Source organism: Juglans microcarpa x Juglans regia, chromosome 6S, assembly GCF_004785595.1.
Source record: "Juglans microcarpa x Juglans regia isolate MS1-56 chromosome 6S, Jm3101_v1.0, whole genome shotgun sequence".
NCBI lineage: Eukaryota > Viridiplantae > Streptophyta > Magnoliopsida > Fagales > Juglandaceae > Juglans > Juglans microcarpa x Juglans regia.
In genome coordinates this window covers 11,535,752-11,557,526 of record NC_054605.1, presented here as the reverse complement: position 1 = coordinate 11,557,526, position 21,775 = coordinate 11,535,752, and the positions used below count along the sequence as shown (strand labels likewise).

At 36.0% G+C, this 21,775-nt stretch overlaps 4 protein-coding genes across 6 annotated transcripts; 3 read left to right on the top strand and 1 right to left on the bottom strand.

Annotated features, from left to right (window-relative positions):
* Positions 1-621: 621 nt before the first annotated feature.
* Positions 622-3,318, top strand: LOC121236841 (BTB/POZ and TAZ domain-containing protein 2-like). 2 transcript variants are annotated; one of them, XM_041133316.1, is made up of 3 exons: positions 622-878; positions 1,880-2,448; positions 2,657-3,048. In XM_041133316.1, the coding sequence occupies exons 1-3, from the start codon at positions 861-863 to the stop codon at positions 2,691-2,693; spliced, it is 624 nt and encodes a 207-aa protein (XP_040989250.1). In that variant the 5' UTR covers positions 622-860; the 3' UTR covers positions 2,694-3,048. The 2 variants fall into 2 exon arrangements, with proteins under 2 accessions (XP_040989250.1, XP_040989249.1); XM_041133315.1 differs by lacking the exon at positions 2,657-3,048 and adding an exon at positions 3,090-3,318 and having other exon boundaries at positions 625-878.
* A 4,866-nt stretch (positions 3,319-8,184) lies between these two features.
* LOC121237290 (plant intracellular Ras-group-related LRR protein 9-like) lies at positions 8,185-11,786 on the bottom strand. 2 transcript variants are annotated; one of them, XR_005934894.1, is made up of 4 exons: positions 10,868-11,786; positions 9,843-10,009; positions 8,886-9,742; positions 8,185-8,776 (listed from the first exon to the last, which is right to left on the bottom strand). XR_005934894.1 is itself a non-coding variant. In XM_041133971.1 (3 exons), exons 1-3 carry the CDS (start codon positions 11,636-11,638, stop codon positions 9,106-9,108), a joined length of 1,575 nt encoding a protein of 524 aa, XP_040989905.1. In that variant the 5' UTR covers positions 11,639-11,786; the 3' UTR covers positions 8,185-9,105. The 2 variants fall into 2 exon arrangements, 1 of the variants encoding a protein (XP_040989905.1); XM_041133971.1 differs by having other exon boundaries at positions 8,185-9,742.
* Positions 11,787-15,990: 4,204 nt separating this feature from the next.
* On the top strand, positions 15,991-17,346 carry LOC121236618 (protein FAR1-RELATED SEQUENCE 5-like). The gene has a single exon (XM_041133062.1). It carries the CDS (start codon positions 15,991-15,993, stop codon positions 17,344-17,346), a length of 1,356 nt encoding a protein of 451 aa, XP_040988996.1.
* A 96-nt stretch (positions 17,347-17,442) lies between these two features.
* On the top strand, positions 17,443-18,646 carry LOC121236617 (protein FAR-RED ELONGATED HYPOCOTYL 3-like). The gene is made up of 3 exons (XM_041133061.1): positions 17,443-18,300; positions 18,402-18,515; positions 18,611-18,646. Exons 1-3 carry the CDS (start codon positions 17,443-17,445, stop codon positions 18,644-18,646), a joined length of 1,008 nt encoding a protein of 335 aa, XP_040988995.1.
* Positions 18,647-21,775: the final 3,129 nt, after the last annotated feature.

Sequence of the window (21,775 nt, the reverse complement as noted above, 5' to 3'; positions counted from 1 at the left end):
TCTTATAAAAATACTTTTTAATTTAAATCTTTTGAGTTTACTTAATTATCTCAAGTTAGAAAAGATTTTTTGAAAAAATATAAATTGTTCATACATAAATAAATTTTATAAAAATAAATTTATAAAATCTGATACTTTAATTATAAATAAAAATTTTTTATTATAAATCAAATATATGGTACCATATTAAATTACGATCCATTTATTTTCGTGAGATCTTAAATTTTATTATAAAATGAAAAATGATATTAACAGTCGTATAATACGTAAATGATAAACGATTATTTTAAAAAATATAAATAAATACAGAATTTATAAAGAAAAATTAATTTTTTAGTGATGAACTCTATTCTTTTTTAAAGTAATTATACTATACATTTTACGACTATATATAATCTTAGGCTTCATTTGGAAACTAAACTCATTTCAACTCATCATTACAATTTTTTTAAATCTTAATACAAAATATAATAAATAATTTAATTTTTTTAAATTTTAAAATAATAATAAATTAATATTTTAACAATATTTTATCTCAACTCAACTCAACTCAACTCAATTTAACATTCAAACGCACTCTTATTCTTTTGAAAGATACCCCAATCATCCTACGTCGAATTCCCTGCAACTGGTAGTTAACCGAAACAAAAAAATGGGTTCACTGTTGCCGTTAGATGGCCCTAGAATAGTAGATTATTCAGATCTGACAACATCTGACGGTGGAAAGAAGTTTCAGTATTTGGAACCGTTTAAATTTTAAACTTCGCAATCAGATTTTTCGTTCACGATGTGTTCCATTTAGGTTAGGGTCTCGTGGATTGCGATGTATCTGTTGATCACCTGGACTCTGTTTCTGAGCTATGGAGCAGTTTATCAAGGTGCCATTCTTTGCATTCCTTTTTATTTGTTTGTAGTCCGATTTGATGTTTAATTAATGCAAGGAGGTTGGGAGAAGGGGAGGGTTTTTGTTTAGGGGTCGTTCGTTTTATATTTTATGCTATGTTTGATTGCCAAGAAAATGTAGGAAATAAATTGAATTTGAAGGTGCGTCATGAAACAGATACTGTGTTTGACTTCAGGAACATTCAGGTTTTCTGTTGCAAGAAGTAGCAATGTTTTTTTTTTTTTTTTTTTTCTTTTGGTTGCTGACAATTCGAGAAGACTATAAAAAGCTGAATATATAATCAAATATGGATATTATACTCTATGGTAGTGGAAATTGTTTTATAAAGAAAGATTTTGGTTTTCTTCTAAATAGTTGGACTTCCGATTTAGAACTCGGTATATGGTTATACGCACAGGCATGTGTGAGCTCTATATGCATTCTGGCTTTTACGAATGTGTTCTTCAATAGTGTATCTGGCTGTAACACAACTTGTTTGCATGACCCAGTGCTTAATTTAAGAACGTGGATGCTTTTGTAAATATTAATGCTTAATGAGCTGCAGATCTGATTTAGTCGGTTTTGGTGGTGGTACATAATTGGAGTGGTTCATTTCAGTAAAATTTGTAGAATTTATGCCTCATTGAATAGAGGCTCATGCTTCAAACCTAGGTAGTGATTACAGGTTCGATGAAGTTAGAGGTTAAACATAACGAGGGATGAAGGATCTGCCACTTTGGATACCTCTTTAATTTTGTTTGCACTGACCATGGAAATGCCCGTAGAGACTGCTTCTGCAATTTTCTTCAACCATTTTTTAGTTTTCTTGTTATTTTTTTGTCATTAATAGGATCAAAAGTTGTGAATATGTCACTATTCGTGTTCTTTTTAATTGTGTATATTATGGGCTAAACGTACTGAATCTAATATAATGATAGATGAGAATGTATGCTTCATAAAGAAATAGTGATCAGTTGTGTACCTGTGGCTGTACAGGTTAGATTTGGAGATGCTCCTTGCGACTCGTTTAGTGTGGATGTTGATGACAATGGAAAATTGGGGATTGACATATTGGGTTTAAGGACAAAGATCCTCAGTCGCTTAAAATTACCTCCTGATGCTGATCTTGTCCTGACATATTATGATCTAGAAGGTGATGTGGTAGCACTTCATGAAGATGGTGATCTGCATGCAGTGATGGAAAGGCGTCCGGAATTTTTGAGCATCTGTGTACAAATGAGGCTTAAAAAGAAGAAGAGAAGAAGAAGGCAGGAGGAGGACCAGACAACATATTTAAAACTCAGTGAGGCAATGGAGTGTTTAGAACACATATGCACAAGAGGGTGCACAATTGTTAGGCCGTATGACATGGAGCCAACTAAAATGAAGGGACCCTGTAGCAAGTTCTCCACATGTAAAGGTGTCCAGCTCTTGATTCATCATTTTGCCATGTGTAAGAAGAGGGTAAATGACGGGTGCTTAAGATGCAAGCGGTTGTGGCAGCTTCTAAGATTGCACTCATCAATCTGTGACCGGCCTGATTCGTGCAGAGTTCCTCTTTGCAGGTAATTAATCCTTTGCTGTACATAATGCTAATAATTCATTTTATTAATCTGTATAATAATATTAAAAATTTTGAAATATAAAATTTTAAAGAATCTTGATCCATCTGTCTAGAGATCTTAAGATTTCTAAAGAAACCTAATCTCCTATAAATGTTATTAGGTTTTACTAGCCTCTGATCAAAACTGGGGTCCTGTATGGGCTTTGCAGGAAAAAAAGGGACTACATAATCCGAATATTACAATAGACCACAGACAATTCATTGTCAACACGAGTTTGGCACTATCTGGTTTGGATATAGTAGGCTTATTCTCTTTTTCTGCTTGGGAGCTCAAGTGTTTTATAACCTTCATTAGTAGGTACAACTCCATTTTATGAACTAGAGGTGACTTTTGTGGGTTTGGAGAGTCAGACCTGTACATCTAAAGAGTCTCGTCATACATGTAATGCATTGTACCTATGCTTTAAAAAATACATGATTTTGGGTCTCGGAAGTCCGCCTGCAAGTCTTTTTCTAGTGAACTATGTCCCATTGATTGTCGTTGACATGGTGTTCTTTTTATCTGCAATGGCAATCGCATGGAATGCGGCATTATTTGCATCATTGATTGTCATTGATGTTGATGTTCTGGGAATGTGACAGGCAGTTTAAGTTGAGAATGCAGCAGGAGGAAAAGAAGGATGATGCAAGGTGGAAGTTGCTGACCCGGAAAGTTTTGAAGGCCAAAATCATATTATCCCTTATCTCTGCCCCATTGGAAAATTGAGGAGCTTCAAGAAACCCAGAATTATCGGGTATTAGAAGTTTCAGATTATATAATTGATCATTTCAGTAGAACAAGATTTACTGCTAACTAGTAATATTGAATCATCAAGTATTTACTATACTATTTGTCTTAAGAGTTATGTTATATATTAGGCTTACTTTCATATCATTGTATTGATATGCCATTGTCCATTAATTAACCCTTAGATCATTTTTTTTATTTATTTTTAATTTAAAAATAAAAATAAAGTGTTGAGGGGCAATGCCACGTCAAAGCGATATGGGAGTGTAGTATTTAGCATTCTCCCCCCCTGCCCCCAAGAGAATGCATTTGGGTTGTGCTTTCCTGTTTGAAATCTCTGCAGAAAACGTAAATGCCTTACAGCTGGGAGATTGGAGATTTGTGTTGCACGAATAATAAATCACTGGCAAGCTTTGTTCACTAAAATAATTAGTCGTTACATTAATTTGCCTTTGTTTGAGTCCATCATTTAAATGTTTGTATCCCAACCTATTTCGAACCAGTTAAATTTTAAGGAATTTGTCCTAAGCCTGTGTCTCACAGTTTTGGGTTCGTCACAAATCTCTCTATTTTATAATGTTTGAATGGCTAAGGAAATTCTGAGAGTGAGACGATGTTGTAAATGGTTATGTTTTACAAATATGATGCTCACAAAAAGTTTGAGAAAATCTGAAAAATTATGTGCCGGATGATAACTAGTAAAGTTATAGTTTTAGCAGAGTACACTGCAAGGCAGGCAAGCGCTTGATTTCACATCTGATAGCTTGGCCATGCCAACTATGTTGTAGAAATTAGCAAACACGCCATAACATATACTTGTTTATAGGCTTGAGACCCGGCCCCCGATGGGGGCGGGAAGACGGGAAGGTGCCCACCGATGCAAAAAGACCAGGGGTGGGTGTCGAGCTGGGCCTTGGCTCCATCTTGGTTTCACCTGTCCGTGCGGTCCCCCCACACACACATTATATTAAAAAAGTTAGAATGAAATGACATTGTTTTAGAGAGTTATAGACTCAAATTGACGTCGTTTCCTTTTAGGGTAAATTATCCCCTCCCCGCATTTCTCTCTCCCTCACAGGGGTGGATAAGGGAAGAAAAAACCTTAGCTGACTTCCCATCTCTTTCTTTCCTTCTCTCTTCAAACCACCCCCCCCCCCCCCCCCCCCCCCCCCCCCCCCCCCCCCCCCCCCCCCCCCCCCCCCCCAAATCCCATTTCCATATCCTCCTTCGTTGTGGACCCCAACCCTACAGCATGCTTTCTTCTTCCTCTTCTCTTCTCCTCCACTTTTTCTTCTCAGATTCTCCATGAGATACCCATGGGTCATGTCCTGGCCTGTGGGTATCTCAGGTTTGATCTATGTATTTTTTTTGTTTTTATTTTTGTTAGATTTGTGTAGTTGAGGTTTGATGTATAGATTTGGCAGGAGAATCTTTAAGTTTGATTATAGATTTGTGGATTTGGGGCGTTTGGCATATTCCTGACGGGTTGGCAAGGACATTTGTCTGCCCGACAGTTGAGCGGGTGACAGGGCCAGATGCTGGGGTCCATATGCAACCTCCTACCCATGCAAGTGCGAGGGGCAAGGTGGCCGACTGCCCGCTCATGGTAGCAGGCCTACTTGTTTAAATTTCATTCACTCCATGCATTCCCATTTTATGCTAGTTCACAAATTATGTGTACTTGTAAGGTTAAGGTGATGAATGCTAGCAAGAAAATAAAAAAGACTAAAAAAAAAAATCAATGAAAATATTTATTTACAAGGTTAACAAATAAACAACGAATTTGAGCTAGGTCACATACCTTTTTTAGTATTGTAACAGTTAGAAAGAAATTATACAAAAGTAATCCTACAAATTGACGTGGATTCATGTAATCCATTAGATCTACTTTGTAATAAAAATAATTTTACAATCTAACGAATCACATCATACTACATCAGTTTGTGAGATTACTTTTGTGTAATCTATTTGTGGCTAGAGTATTTTTCAAGAGGAAATATAAACCCAATCAAGCATATCACTTAACAAAGAAAAAAAATACTCATTTAAGACTAGCATAAAGATAAACTGTTGCCTTAATTACAGCATTTGCATTGGCTTCATCAAAGCCATCTCCAAAATTTGATGAAAAATACATGTTTTTCATAAATCCAAAACCTCTCTAGTCATAACCTCATATTGGATTAGTCAAAATAATATTATAATAATAATATTTTTAATTTATTTTTTCATATTTTGCAAATATACTAACCATATGTTAATTAATAATTTAATTTGATTCTTAACTTATTTTTTTTCTCAACCTAATTAATCTTAATTAATACTTAAAACTGTGATAACATTAATCTGAAAGTTGGAAGAAGTGATTTTGTAAAAAATATTAGAAATAGACCAAGAACAGTGTGTCTTCAAAGAAATATTATATATAGAAGCCACTGTTTATTGAAGCCAATTTTGCACACATTAGGTGTCAAAATATACACCACATGTTTGAGAGGGAAAACGAGAGAGAGAGCAGAGATGAGAGAGAGAACGAGAGAGAGAGAGTGGAGATGAGAGAGAACGAGCGAGAGATGAGAGAGAGCGAGACGAGAGAGAGAGAAAGACGAGAGAGAGAGCGAGAGCAGAGATGAGAGAGAGCGAGACAAGAGATGAGAGAGAGAGCGAGACAAGAGAGAGAGCATAGATGAGAGAGAGCGAGACGAGAGATAGAGAGCAAAGATGAGAGAGAGAGCGAGATGAGAGATGAGAGAGAGAGCGAGACGAGAGAGAGAGAGAGCAGAGATGAGAGAGAGAGAGAGAGACGAGAGATGAGAGAGAGAGCGAGACGAGAGAGAGAGAGAGCAGAGATGAGAGAGAGAGCAAGACGAGAGAGAGAGAGAGAGAGAGAGAGAGAGAGAGAGAGAGAGAGAGAGAGAGAGAGAGCAGAGATGAGAGAGAGAGCGAAGATGATGAGAGAGAGTTGATGAGAGAGAGAGACGGGAGAGAGGCGCTGGTGAGAGAGAGATGAGAGAGAGAAGCCAAAGGAAGAAAAAAAAAAAAAATTGGATGAGAGGCATCCACGTAGTGTGTGCATTGTGTGCACCACTACAGTGGATGCCGTATAACACTTCTCGTCTTCAAATATAGAGATGAAAGTAAATGCACTATAGCTCAAAGTTGGAGTTTTGATTGTTTTACCGAATCCAATGCAATGTTTTTAATCACAAACCATTCAAATTTTGAAGATTCCTTCATTTTGAAGAGACCGATGTCAATGCTCTTAGTCACCCTAAATCAAGAAGACGAGTTCATCAAACTCCAAAGGGGGTGCCGCAGTGGTCTTTGGGGTGAGCGAATGAACCGGATGTCCTAGATTCAAAATTCTGCATTCACACTCTTAGGAATTTAGGATCATCAAATCGGGAGAATTTCATATTAAATTACTCATTGTGTTATGTGGACTTGCAAGAAATTCTTTGTCAAGGCCTATGCACTTCCAATATTAATCGGGACTCCAAAGTCCAAACACCCAATGCCAATAATAAAATAATAATAATTAACTGAGTTCATCAAGGCAAATAGTTATCGGCCAGTGTCCAACAAAGCAAAATCAAGCTACTCTTGCATAGAGTTAGGCAGAGATGGAGAGCATGGAATTGCCTCTGCTACCTCTTCCCAATCTTAAAAGGTTATATAATCTTTTTCCGAGTAAAATCAACATCATATGAGAGAATATTGGTTAATACACAGAGTGACGGATCAGAATCAACTGGGAGGGCTCCCAGTATTCCTCCCACACCTCTGGTCACATTTCCAGTGTCCACCTCTATGGCACTCCCACTCATCATATCACGACTGTTTGTGGACAAACAATAGTCATAAACTACAGTTTTTTTTTTTTTTTTCAATTTTCTAATATTTTTTCCCATTTATTGTATTTCAATTTATGAATATGAAACTCTTGAAGAATATTCCTAAAGAGAGCTTAAATGAGAAGATGAGTTTTGTTAAGCATTCTGCTTGGAATAAGTTAATTTTTGTGTAATCATTTTGTAGTCAAAGTATTTCTATAAATGATGATTTGTTGGGATAAATAATTTCCGATATTCTTTTTAATAATAATGTGTTTTAAAAAAATCCAAAATTATGCTACTCTCAGAGCATTTGGAGCTCTCATATCAAACTACACTCTGCTGATGTGAAGCTTCTAGTTTACTAATCGAACTCTAACAAAGGACCAATTTGATCAATTTTAAAATATTTAATTAAAAAATGAAGAAATTAATTTATATTTTGTGTGTCTGTGTGTGTGTGTGTGTGTGTATATATATATATATATATATATTTAAAAATTGAGTCACATATATTAAATTTGTATTATTTGTTTTAATAGCTCACACTAGATATTTATCCAATTTAAATTTACTTATATTTTTCTTTCATTCCAATGTACTCACTAACCGTTTAGGGAAGAAGGGACACAGGAATTATATCTGCTCCTGTCAACCGAAATGCTTCGAACTATGAAAAGAAAAAACACACTAGTTTTTCCAGAAATTAATGACGACATTTAGGACTTGTCCAATAAATATATGTATTTTTTTTTTTTTTTTTTTTTTTTTATACATGGAAGATGGGAGATTAGATCCTTGGTTCTCTTAGGGAGAAACCAAAGTTTTGCCAATTGATCCAAAGGATCTTGAAGACATTTAGGACATGATTACCAACACACTTCCAAGAAATTATCGAGGATAACACGCTGCCCGTGCACAAAAAACTCTGCTTAGTTTGGATTGAGTAATGCTAAATTCAGTCCTAGAGTGTGCAAATATCATGCACTCTTTAAAAAAATAGTAAAATCTACCATTAAAAAATAATTTTTTTTATATAGATTCCAAATTTATCTATTTTTTTCAAAAGAAATGTACACGACTTGCCAAATATGATCTCTTTTTTTTTTTTTTTTTAATCGGTAAATAAGATTTTATTGATCAAGAGAATAGACAAAAGCCCAAGTAAACAGGACATATACAAGACCAACGCCTATAGCATCTATTCAATGTAAAACATATGATATTTTGACAAGTGAAATGATAAAAAATATCTCATGTTGTACATTAAAATAGATACCTATCCAACAAACCGAAGCTCCCTAGGCATCACTCAACACCCCCATAAAACTCTCCCCCACCTCCACAGATAATTCCACCCGTATAAAAATGGTAGTGCTTCTAGGTTGGTTTGGAATTGTATAATAAATCTCTGCATATCATCTTCCTATGAGAAGGATGGAATATCCAGAACCGAATGCTTTCATCCATAAATAGAATTGATTGCATGATTTTATTGAAACTGTTACCATGCAGTTCAATCATATATAATATAATATCTTTGGACATCTGTTAGCCAAAATGTGCATAAAAGTAAAATAAATAAAAAATAAAAAGCACTGACAGTTTATCGCCTGCTGTAGCATGATATTGCAGGTCAACATGGCTGCCGTATAGCATGATGTTCCCCAAGGAAAGGAGCTGGACAATTTTGTTTGAAGTGGTGAAAGCTGCAAAAAAATGGGTGCAAAAATTCTGATAATCCAGATTATACTGGATGTCCAACTATAAGCAAAATCAACTACTGTCATAAAAAATAAAAGTCACAGCAGGCCATACCTATTAGATTTCCTACAAAACTCTTATACGCAAACAACTGAACTGGAAAGAGAACAAAATCTGAAGATGCTCAGCCACCCTGAAGGTTGACTGGATGTAGTGAAAAATAGGAAGTGAGAAGATTGCAGCAGATCATGGCCATCTCTTTGACCTTAAGGCGTAACATCAGCTTCACATTTGGGCAAAAGAAAGTGAGACATCAAAATCAAATTTATCAGCATCATAGCTGCTGATCAAGATAAGGGTCCCTAGGAGATCCCCTGGGAGACCCCAAATAATCCGAAACACTTGAAACATAATTTTTCATCCATGAGGTACTGCGAGTCAACCATCCGGTCTGGGCATGTTCTTGCATTTCAAGCACGCTCTTCCTTTCTTCCTCCGCCAGTATCTCAAGCCACCATTTAGCCATAAAAACTTTGACAGCTTCAACTCCTTCACTCACAACCTCAGCTGGAGGAATTACAAGAGGATTTTGTTCCAAGTTGAGTTTGGTCAAATTGTCAAGCCGACCAAATGTATCAGGAAGAGCATGGATTTGATTGTTGCTGAGATCAAGTTCCTTGAGGTTTGTCAAATCACCAAATGTGTCAGGGAGTTCCTTTAGGTCACTAAAATTACTGCCAAGATTGAGAATTTCAAGATTAGTCAATCTTCCAATCGCAAGAGGAAGGCCATGGAGCTCATTGAAGTGAGCATCCAACCAGCGCAAAGACTTCATCTCACACACCGAACTGGGAAGGGAACGAATCTTGTTCAAATGTATTGAAAGCTTCTTTAGATTTACTAATTCATAACCAATATTTGTTGGCAAATATGTCAGGTTGTTGAAGCTCACATCTATCTCCACCAATGACCTGAATATATATTGAAAGACAACTACATATCATAAAAGAAAGGAAAAGGGGAAAAGAATATGGCACTATTTTTTTCTTTAGTTTTTGCTTTGATAATTACCTGCAATGACAGATACTGTCAGGGAGGGAACCCAGCTTGTTTCCTGAGACGTTCAGAATTTTCAGTTTTTGTAACAAGCCAATTGAGTCAGGCAGAGACCCCAAAAAATTAGCTGAGGCGTTAAGCTCCTCAAGATTTTCTAGTCCCGCTATCGAGTCAGGGATGACCTGTTACTTTCACCCAGAATTCAATTGAATGGAAGGGAAAATACGACAATCAGAAGATAAAATTTAATGGAAATTTTAACAACACACCAAAAGGTAGAAATGGACATGAAATAATCAAACTTTGGATATTTGCAAACCAAGACACTGAATTATGCCAGAAACGGAACTTTAAAAATGAGAAATTACACCAGAAAAGCAGCTAAATATAGCAAAACGAATTGCCATTGATTTAAGGGAACAAAACATGAACAGGGCACTTAATTTTATATCTAAGCGCTCATGACGAAAGCCTCACCATATGTAAAGCCTTTGAACAAGTTAAGATTATATGTTTTATTTTTAATGAGTCTGAACAGCTGCGATTTTGTGTTCTTTGTTTAAATAGTTTCTTGTATGGATTTTGTGGAACAAGAGGCTATTTTTGGCTTCCCTTACAAGATTATCATTCTGCAGCTGCTTCTAGAATAATGTTTAAAGCTTAGAAAGGCTTAAAAATATGTTTTGAGCCTAGAAAGGAATTCAATGATGCGGCCACATCCAGCGTGTACCATCTAAATAGTCCCCACATGAGTCAGACGCCTTGACCCAAGAATAATTGTAAGTCCATTTTGTGGACACAACCGCGTTTCACTACTAGGGGCTATCATTTTTCAGAAGGATTAATGCATTTTGATTCACCCATTACATATTCCAGTCAAAAACTTATGTTAAAAATACAACAAAAAATAAAAGTATACATCCTGTCCATCTAATAAAGTCACAGTCCTGCTGAATGAAGCATACAACTACCAGAATTTGCATAGTCCAAGCCCGTACGGTCTACACAAAATTATGCTAACAAGAAAATAGTAAAATTACCTCAAGTTGATTACTCGAAATGTCAAGCGCAACCAGGCTCCGAATCCGACCGAAAGCCTCCGGCAAGAACCTCAACCTACGACCCGACAAATCGACCTGCTCCAATCCTTCACCAGACGCCGCCTGCAAAATCCCAATCACTTCCTCGTTCGGCTCCTCAGTCTGCGGCGGGAACTCATCCTCCGGAGAATACTCCCCCGCCGTGGTCTGTGCCGTCTCGTAAATCTTCTCCAGCCTCTCCTCCGCCTCCTTCAGAAGCTTCTCGTAAGCGTCGTGCATCTCGTCCACCGCGAGCACCGCCTTGAAGGCTAGCTTCTCCTTATCGGCCGACCTCCTATAGTCGTCCTCACGCTCCGCGAGGTGCGATCGCCACTGGAGGCGGTCGACGTCGGCCGGGCGGGGGGAGAGCACAATTTCCTCAAGCTGTTTAGCCAGGTTGGCTTCGATTTCAGCGAGCTTGGACCTGGCATTGTCGACAGCCTCGTGGTCGGGGCGGGGGCCCAGGGTATAAAGCACAGATCGGGTCTGGGCGACGTCGGAGATGGCGCGGGTCATAGAGGCCAGGACCCCCGGGTGGGTCAAGTGAGGCATGTCGTCCTCAATTCGGACCTGACACGAAGAGGAAGAAGGATCTGAGGGTGGCTTGGAGTGCGGCGTCGGTTGCTGTTCAAGGTCAAATTCGGAGGTGGGAGCAGCAGGTCTGGGTCCGAGAGAAGGTAGTCGGGCCATGACGTAGGAGAGGATCGGGAAGCTTTTCGGATTGGGATCCATCGCTCTCTGAGATTAGGGTTTGGAATCTTTGGATAGGGTGATGAAGATCGAAGAAGACGACGATAGGAACTTAAGATGGTTTGTCTGTTTATAGTTTTGAAGAGTTCTAAGCATGAGAGAGAGAGAGGGGGGAGAGAGAGAAGGGGTCCACCATACCTCCACGCGTCGCAACAGAGCGTTGGGGTTTTCTTTCTTTCTTTAGTATATTTCCGGTTTTTTTTTCTTTATCCATCGAATTACGTTTAATTTAAAATTATTATTATTATTATTATTATTATTATTAATCGAAACAGAATCATATATGATTGGATTTTTCTATGCATAAGTTATTATTCATGTTCACATCCTATATCAGACAAGTTTTTCTTTATTTTTTCATATAATATAGTGTATTTAATAAATAGTAATTGATGAAAAGAATTATTCTATATAAATAACTTGATTTCCTCTACAACATGCCCAAACTTAGTGAAATTATATTTACTGCATTAACCACTAACTTAGCATCTCCTTCTAATATCACTTTCTCAAAACCTAGTTCATGACAGAACATACATGCAGTCAATGCTGCTCTAGCTTCTACTAAAGTAGAGTCTGTACAAAAAACAGCAAGTTCTCTAATAATTACCAAGACCTCCCTATGAAAATCCCTTACTATAATTCCAATACCGTTGAGAGTGTTCTTTGTCAACTACTACATCTCAATTTACCTTAACCCATGGCCTCTCAGGTGGTGACCACCCTTGCTGTTCAAACTATCTAAAACTACATTGTTGCACTCTCTCTATCTTGGCAAAAAAAAAAAGACATTAAAAAATAAAGATTTTAGATATAAGCTAACTATGGTATATATGACAAAATTTATTTAAAAAAATAAATTAAAATTTAAATCTTACAAATTAAATATTTTATTTTTAAAAAAAGTTACTATTCGGCCTAACTTTGCTCACTCCGTTTGTCCACTTAACCATGCCACGTCACATAGTTATATAAATAAAAAACAAAAACAAAACCAAAACCAAACGAATGAGTACAGACAACAGTTCAAACAACAGGCGGCAGATATTCTTGAATACCGAATACGGTCCCAGCTGTAAGACGTTGGATTGGAGTATTTGGTTAACAAGAAGATTTTTGTTTTCCAGCCCAAAAAACTCACTTGCAAGTAGCTTATGATGCCCTGAAGTTGGCTTCTGTTTTGGTGCAGAAAGTTGGAGCCATAAAGCAGAGAAGACATTTGATTCCAAGGTGACTGAGATCTTTACATTTTTAAACTTATATCCATCAAAGGCTCCGTTCATCTCATCTTAACATCTAAATACTACAAACACAAATATTTTTCGAGCAATTATAACTCACTTCTAGTATTAACAAAAGGTCGCATGCTTGGAGGTTGTCACCACCGGTCCTCTGGTCTAGGGTTTCATATTTCGAATGGATTCCCTTACTCGATTTTGGTTTCAAATGCCCGCTACTTTTTATTTTTAAAATAAATAAATAAATAAATAAATAAATAAAAAGAGGTCACGTGGCATGCTACGTCAAGCGGACATGCTGAGTGGTAGGACTCAAGTAGCTCGCTAGCAACACTATCATTTAAATTATATGAATCATGTGTTCTACGTATCAATTTAAAAATAAAATAATTTTAAAAAAATTCAAAAAATAAATATATAAACTTGAAAATTAATTTTTAAAAAGTATGAAAGTAAATATTAATTTCATAAAATAAAAAATGACTTTAAAAAATAAAGTACTTTATAGGATTTTTTTTTTTTTTTGAAATTTTTAGAGGTGATTTTATCTTTTGAGCACCTTTTTTTTCTCCACCTGCTAGGCTCTGAGTTTTGTTTTTCTCCCCAAACCCATCTGCACGTAATTCCAACCAACTCCACCCACAAACACCTCAAATCTCCTTTATAATTGAGGTAAAAATATTTTGATAAAAATTATTTTTGAAATTGTGTCGGTTTATATTATATATATATATATGAGAACTGCTACAGACACAAAGAAATTACATAAAAATAAACCTACAAACTGACGTGACTTTACGTGATTCGTTAGATTTACTTTACAATAAAAATAACTTTATAATCTGACATATTACTTTAAGTCACGTCAGTTTATAAATTTACTTTTATACAATCTCTTTACGACTAAAATATATATATATATATATGTTTGGATTGAAAATAACAAATTTTAAGAAAGTTTTCAACAACAGATTGTTATTAAAACATCACCTCATATCACATTGGTGATGATTGTATTTTATTTATTTATTTATTTATTTATTTATTTATTTATTTATTTATTTATCTGTCTATCTAGCGTCTTATTTGACAATCATTTTTCAAAACTATCAACAAAGTTTTTTTAATTTTTTTTTCCAATCATATTCGACAAGTATCAATAGAAAATTATTTTCATTCAAATAAAATCTAAATTTGTTCTAAAGAAATTAAAAATATCGATGATTGTAAAAAGGGGCAGTAAATGGCATACTAAGTATATTTTTAAAATTATAAATTCAAACTAAAGCTCGTTTAGATATAGAAATAGTTTTAGTTTATTATTATAATTTTTTTAAATTTTTATATAAAATATAATAAATAATTTAATCTTATTAAATTTTAAAATAATAATAATTTTTAATTTTTATTTAAAATAATTTCATTCATCGTTTAAATCTGTCTAAATTGATAAAATTAAAAATTCTGAATAGATAAGTGTGTACTAATCCACGTATCTGTCGCTGTAAATTGTTGTCGTTTCTTCCTTGCCGTCTATGGGAGATTTTCTAAAACGACAAGAATTAGTGAAGGAGCTCGTTTGCACACCAAGCGAGGCGAACTCAGGGCCCAGGCAAAGGCAAACAAATAACTAACTGAGCAGTTCTATATACAGTCCTCTTAAGAGGACTGTATTGCAGTCCTGGTCTATGAAATGTCCATCTTATCCCCATTTTAATTTATGAATTGACCAAATTAACCTTCCTTATCTAGAACATAAATCTGCACGAAAATTGGAACCAAATTCAAATCTCGCACCCCCTGCTCTTACGTTTTCCCTCTCCGCTGTGCATGCCCATCGATCCAAACGAATCACTCCTCCACCATCGAGAAGAGGACCTTCAACCCACCATCGACGGACGAAACGCCTTCTCCACCAACGGACGGAATGCCTTCTGCACCATCGACTGCCGATTGCCGATGACCTCCTTGGTAAAAACCTTGATCTGCACTTGTTTATTTACATACATATCATGGGTTGTTTTACCTACTGCTGGGTTTTGGTTGCTTGCTGAATTTTGTTTGCTAAATTAGTCTGTATAAATATAGAATAATCATGTTTTAGGATGGACAATCTGATTTTTAGGGATCTGATTTTTTATTGGTGAATTAGTTTGTATAAATACAGAGTAATCATTCATGAACAAAATCAAGAGGCAAAGCACTTAAGTTCTTGAGAATCTTATGGTCAAGTTTCAACTGCACTCTTATCTCTGTTAATAGCTTCTCCATTTTTTAGCATTCTTATCATTTCCTGAAAATATCATTTGTAGATGTTCGTTCTCTAACATATCATCTTTGACTTTTGGATGGGTCCTGCATTTTTATTGTCTGATAGTTCTGGAATTCTTACGAAAGCTGCTTGTGTTTATGTTGAAGAAAGGATTGTGATGTTATTTGTTATTAGCTATATAGTACTCTATCAATTAATCTCCATTTGTTATACCAAAATACTGTTTACGTTCCTCCCTCTCACTCTTTTTTTTTTTTTTATCAAAGAAAGAAATTGGTAATTTTTACATTTTTTCTTCTCGTCCTATTTGTTAATCTAACTCCATCTATTGTGCTGGATATCATCAAGACTTCTAGATTCCCTTTTGGTGGGCATATGGTTAATTTCGAAAGGATTGGATATGTTTATTTTTTATCAATTGCCATTCTTTACTTTATTGGACTTTAAATCCAAAATGTTGCTTGTGCTGCTGTTCTTGTTGGCATGCATGGAGACCTCATTGCGTTATAATTATCTGGAAGATGAATGAGCATCTGCAATACTAACTTCTTGACATATTTCTACAATTTCGTAGCGTTTCTAGTTTTTTATTTAGGACCTATGTAGCACAATAATTTGCAATGGTCAATATACAGATGGATCTTATAGATCGATTTCTGAACTTATATAGACTATGAACTTGCAGCATGTTTTTTCTTGTGTACCAGCTAAATTTATCATATGCTGTGGTTAGATTTTTATGTAAATGTTGCTAATTTGTTGTGCTTTAATTTTTTTTTTTTTTACTTTCATGTTGTGCTTTAAATATATGAAGATTGTTGCTGATGGAGAAAGGGGAAGAATGCACATCTACTAGGCGATCACTGTTTTTTTCCGAAAGCAGTAATTATATGGATCCCCCAAATGTGAGAGATGATGAGGTAGTGATTGATAATCATGGTGTAATGCTGGAGAATGATGATGATGATGTGGTTTTAGAGCCAACGCTAGGAAATAATGATGATGGAGTTTCAGAGCCAACGTCGGGAAATGATGATGATGGGGTTTCGGAACCAACACCGGGAAATGATGAAGATGGGATTTCAGAGCCAACGCCGGGGATGTTTTTTAAAACTAAGAAAGAACTCATTTACTACTACAAGCAATATGGGAGACAGGCTGGATTTGGCATAATGACCCAAAGAAGTAAAAGTGAAGATGATGAGAGTGTTAGATATATAACACTTGGGTGTGCTCGTGGTGGTAAGGCAAGGAAACGTATTACCAACATTTCTAAACCACGCCCGACAATAAAGACTGATTGTAAGGCGAGAATTAATGCAGTTTTGGCTGATGGTGTCTTACGTATAACTACTGTTTGCAATGCACATAACCATGGGTTAAGTCCACAAAAAGCAAGATTTTTTAGATGTAATCGAGCAATTGATGATTCTGTGAAGAGGCAGTTAGATATTAACGACAAGGCAGGCATAGGTATGGCCAAAAGTTTTAACGCATTGGTTGTCGAGGCTGGTGGTTTTGAGAAACTTCCATTTATTGAAAAAGATGCAAGAAATTATATAGACAAGGCTCGCCACCTTAGACTTGGCAAAGGAGGTGCTGATGCACTTCGTGGTTATTTTGAGAGGATGCAGTATAAGAATGATGGGTTTTACTCATCGATGGATTTGGATGATAATGGTCGATTAAAAAATGTCTTTTGGGCCGATGCACGCAGCAGAGCAGCATATGATTATTTTGGAGATGTTGTGACATTTGATACAACATACCTAACAAATAGATATGGCATGCCATTTGCTCCGTTTGTTGGTGTTAACCACCATGGACAGTCAATACTTTTGGGAGCAGGCTTGATATCAAGTGAAAATACTGAAACATTTGTTTGGTTATTTGACACTTGGTTGAAATGTATGGATGGGAGGGCGCCAAAAGCTATCATCACTGATCAAGACAGGGCCATGAAAAATGCTATTGCAATAGTCTTTCCAAATACCCGGCATAGATACTGTTTGTGGCACATAATGAGAAAACTACCAGAGAAGTTGGGCTCACATACTGAATTTAAGTGTGGGTTGAAAAGTGCATTGCAGAGATGTGTTTATGATTCTCAGACTTCTGACGAGTTTGAGAAGTCTTGGGAGGTTTTTATTAACATTTACAATTTGAAGGAAAATGCATAGCTTCAAAGTCTCTATAGTGAGCGAATGTATTGGGTTCCCGTATATTTGAAAAATACATTTTGGGCTGGGATGAGCACAACTCAGAGGAGTGAGAGCATGAATGCCTTTTTTGATGGATATGTTCATTCAGGGACTATGTTGAAAGAATTCGTTGATCAATTCGACAATGCACTGAGGAAGAAAGTAGAAAATGAGATGGCAGCTGATTTCCACTCATTCAATTGCACAGTCCCTTGTATAACTCATTTACCCGTGGAGAAAAAATTCCAAGCAGTGTACACGAATTCTAAATTTAAGGAAGTGCAGTCAGAAGTAATGGGAATTATCTACTCTCATTGTGTTGTCATAAAAACAGAAGGGGCAATTACCACGTATCAAGTTAATGACCAAAGGGTAGTTGAAGACGGCATCAAGAAGTCAACTTTGCAGGCGTACTTCAATGAAGATGAGTGTGAGGCAAAGTGCATGTGTGGACTATTTGAGATGAGAGGGATTATATGTAGGCACATTCTCTCAATTTTTGCTGCAAGGGATGTCCAAGTGTTGCCAGAAAAATACATTATGGAGAGGTGGAGGAAGGACATTAAACGTAGATATGCTCTCATTCGAAGCAGTTACGATGACTTGAGTGGTAAACCAGCTGCTAGTCGGTACTCTGGTTTGATAAAATTATGTTTCCAAGTAGCTACAAATGCATGTGAAAGCGAAGATAATTCTTTGGACATGACACAAAAGCTAAAGGCGATGAATGAAATTTACACTAAATCGAAGCCTCAAGCCACAGTTGCAAGCACTCATGCTTCCATTGATGCCGAAACTGGAAGTTCGAAGAAAGTGTTGAGCCCTCATGTTGTCAGAGGCAAAGGCAGGCCGCCATCAAAGAGGAGACAACCTACAATAGAGAAGTTACAAACCAAAAATAAAAAGGCTAGTGGCAAGCGACAAAGAAATAATGTATGGAAGATTTAAATAATATGATTTTGATATAGTTTTAACAAATGTATGGAAGATTTAAATAATATGATTTTGTCATTTGTTTATGTATTCAAATGTAGGCCCCATCGCGGACGGAAGATGTATTAAACCCCACAGAATCGGTAATACTGCACGACACACCAGAAGCTATTGTTTCGCAACTACCTGGTACACAACAAAGCGTTATTTCTCAGGTAAATGTTAAATAATATTCTTTTTTCTCTATATTTTGAACAAATAATGCTGAGTTTTGCATGATGTTTTACAAAATATTTTAAATTACTTGCAGGCGAACTTCGCATGTCCTGACCCTCTCGATGATTGATGAAAGACATGGTAGACTGCTGCCCCCATCAAAGAAGTAATGATTTGAAGACGTTGTAGACTGTTATGTTGACAAAAGCTCATAACTTCAGTTGTATAACTCTACTTTGCATTGTTGTAAACTTGGTGTATTGTTATAAGATTGGATATTTATATCATTTTAAGAGTATGAATTATGTTATGGGTATGAGATATGTTATCAAGTTAAAGTGTTGATAAAAGTGTTGGTTCAAAGTTATAATCTCATGGGTTTTATTCAATGTAGAACAAAATACATGAAATATAGTGCAAGAAAAATACTTCTCATAACCATTCATAATGTTCACAAGTCTGATGGGTTTGAATATTACAATATTGATAAAGGTTGTAAACATATCTATTACAATATACTTAACAACATTACACAGTTTGATATACACTGCTACTAATTTGTAACTGTTCTTGATCCTATCCAACAACAAAATATTAGAATTGCAAGTCCCCAATACACGCAGGGTCGTATGCTTGTATGATTAATATCTTTCATTACACCATGAAGCTCATCCTGATCATTTTGGATGTCATCTTTCAATTTTTGCATTTGTACCCTTGCACGTTGGAGTTCTTCCTCCCTCTTTCAGAGTTCTTCCTCCCTCTTTCGGAGTTCTTCCTCCCATTTTTGGAGTTCTTCCTTTCTCTTTTGGAGACGACGCTCTCTTTCGCACACAACTTTTCCTTCATTTTCTATTTCAATATCTGCCCATAAAAAGTACTCGCAGTATGACCTTCCCTGCAGCAAACACCTAATTAGTGTAAGAAAGTACAATTAATACAACAATATCTGATAAATGTAACCTTTGTATTGTTTAAAATTTTTTAGTGTTACCTCTCTATTGTAATTTGGACAAGAATAAAAAGGTCGGCTTGGATTTTTGGTTGTTTTCGATAATTTTAAACGTGTCATCTCTCCGCATAGACATTTTGGAGCATGATTCGAAGAAGATGAAGAACGCAATGAAGACATTGCGTATCAAAAATTTTACACAATTCTTGAAGCTGTGTAATGCTGAAAATGTGTTATGCCTACATAGAAAATAGATAAAAGTTAAGATAAAAGTTAATATCTTTATGTGTTTGGTCTCCCAGTCGATAATTTATGCACTAGGACCATGAGAGAGAAGACACCAAAAGTCCATTGTTGTTGAAGTGTTCAATAATATTGAAGAAATTTTGCATAACATTGGATAAATAATTTAAGGAGAATATGCCAATAATTTAACAGTAGCAGTAAGGACTGCACTCTTAACTATTCACTAATGGAATGTGCCTCAAACAAATGCAAGGCATAAACAAGATAATGATTTGTATTTCAATTTTCACCAGCACATGTACACAAAATGATATTTTACACTGTGAATAGCATAAAACTGTTTCATCATTCTTGATAATGAAGCTATTCTTGATAATCACTCATGTGTGTAGAACTCCATGAATAATTTCTGCTCTGAGATTCATGCTTTCAGATGTGAATTTTTTAAAAGTTAAAGATGAGTTTTCTGTTCTAATTTATGCTGACAATATCTTTTTCACTCGATCAAAGCCACTTAAGTTATTGAAGTGTGGACACACGATGCATATGGACTGCTTTAACCACATGAAAAAATAGAATATGTTAAGTTTCAGCTATTTTTGAAATTATTCATTCATTAATGTGCCATCTCTTAGTATTCAATTAATAAGTTACCAGAAGTATTCAATTAATAATTTATGCCATCTCTTAGCATAAATTACCAAATCGGAACCCATTCACAAATTTCAACAAACACGTAGAGTGCATTTCTAAACCAGAAGTATTTTCTACTAACAAGTAAATATCTTAACACAAATTTACAACCAAGCAAAACCAATCTTACAGATAAAAAACGAGAAGAATTATGAACAGAACCAAGTCAAGATTCACGCTCAGACTAGAAAAATTCACGCTCAAATCGCATTCGGGGAAATCCTCACCAAGATGGAGATGGCCACGCTGCGCGATGTAGACGGAGATGGCGACGGCACTGCACGATGGGCTTGGGCACGGCGACGGCGCTGTTCGTGCGCGATGGGGGGCTTCAGCACGGCGACGGCGCTGTTCGTGTGCGTGCGCGATGGGGGGCTTCGTGCGCGATTGGCTTGGTCTGGGTGATGAAGGGGTCTGAAATGAATGAGAGACAACACTGAAAGGAGCCGAGGCCTGCCTCTGGGGATTGGTTTCTTTGCATTTAATAAAACGTTGTGTTTTGCTCTTTTAATGAAACGTAACGTTTCATTAAAGGACTGCATTGCAGTCCCGCATTCGGGGACTGCAAGAAGAATTATTCTAACTAAAAACAAAAAAAAAAAAAAAATGTTACACCGGCGTTCATGACGCAGTACGCGTGGTCGACGAGGACGATTCCAACGTCGTTTCTGCTTCCCCCTCGATGCCAACCTCACAGAGAGGAGCTTCTCCTCGCGACGGAGGAATCCGATTTTGATGAAAGGTACCTTTAAACCAACCCCTTTCTTTCTTAGATTCTATCTAAAGCTTGATTTTATTGTTGTTTGGAGGTTGTGATAAAGCTAAACCATTTGGGTTTTGTCATATTTACCATATATCGCATAGTCATTTTATTGTCACATAAACGATTATATATCCCATTTTTTGCTCTTTATAGATGATAAATTGTATACATAACATGTATCTGCCGGATTAAAATGGGAACATTATGAACTATCACGTTGAAGATGATGCGTAGAAATCCAGATTAAGACCTCGTTTGTTTTCACAATTCTATTCAATTCATCTCATTTAATCATTACAATTTTTTCAAATTTTTACAAAAAATAAAATAAATAATTTAACTTTTTCGAATCTCAAATACAAAAATAATATTAAACAATATATTCTAATAATATTTTATTCAACTTTTAACTTTATTCTTAACTCATTTCATCTTATCTATAAAAACAAACGAGACCTAAATATTACTGTAGATCGATACCAGAGGAAGAGCTCTCGTTGCTGGGGTTTCTATTTGTTCGAGTTCAAAGTTATCTTACCAAAGTGCATATAAAGAGTTATTTGATTTACCGATCTTGGAATATCTGGGGTTATGTTTTGTCTGCG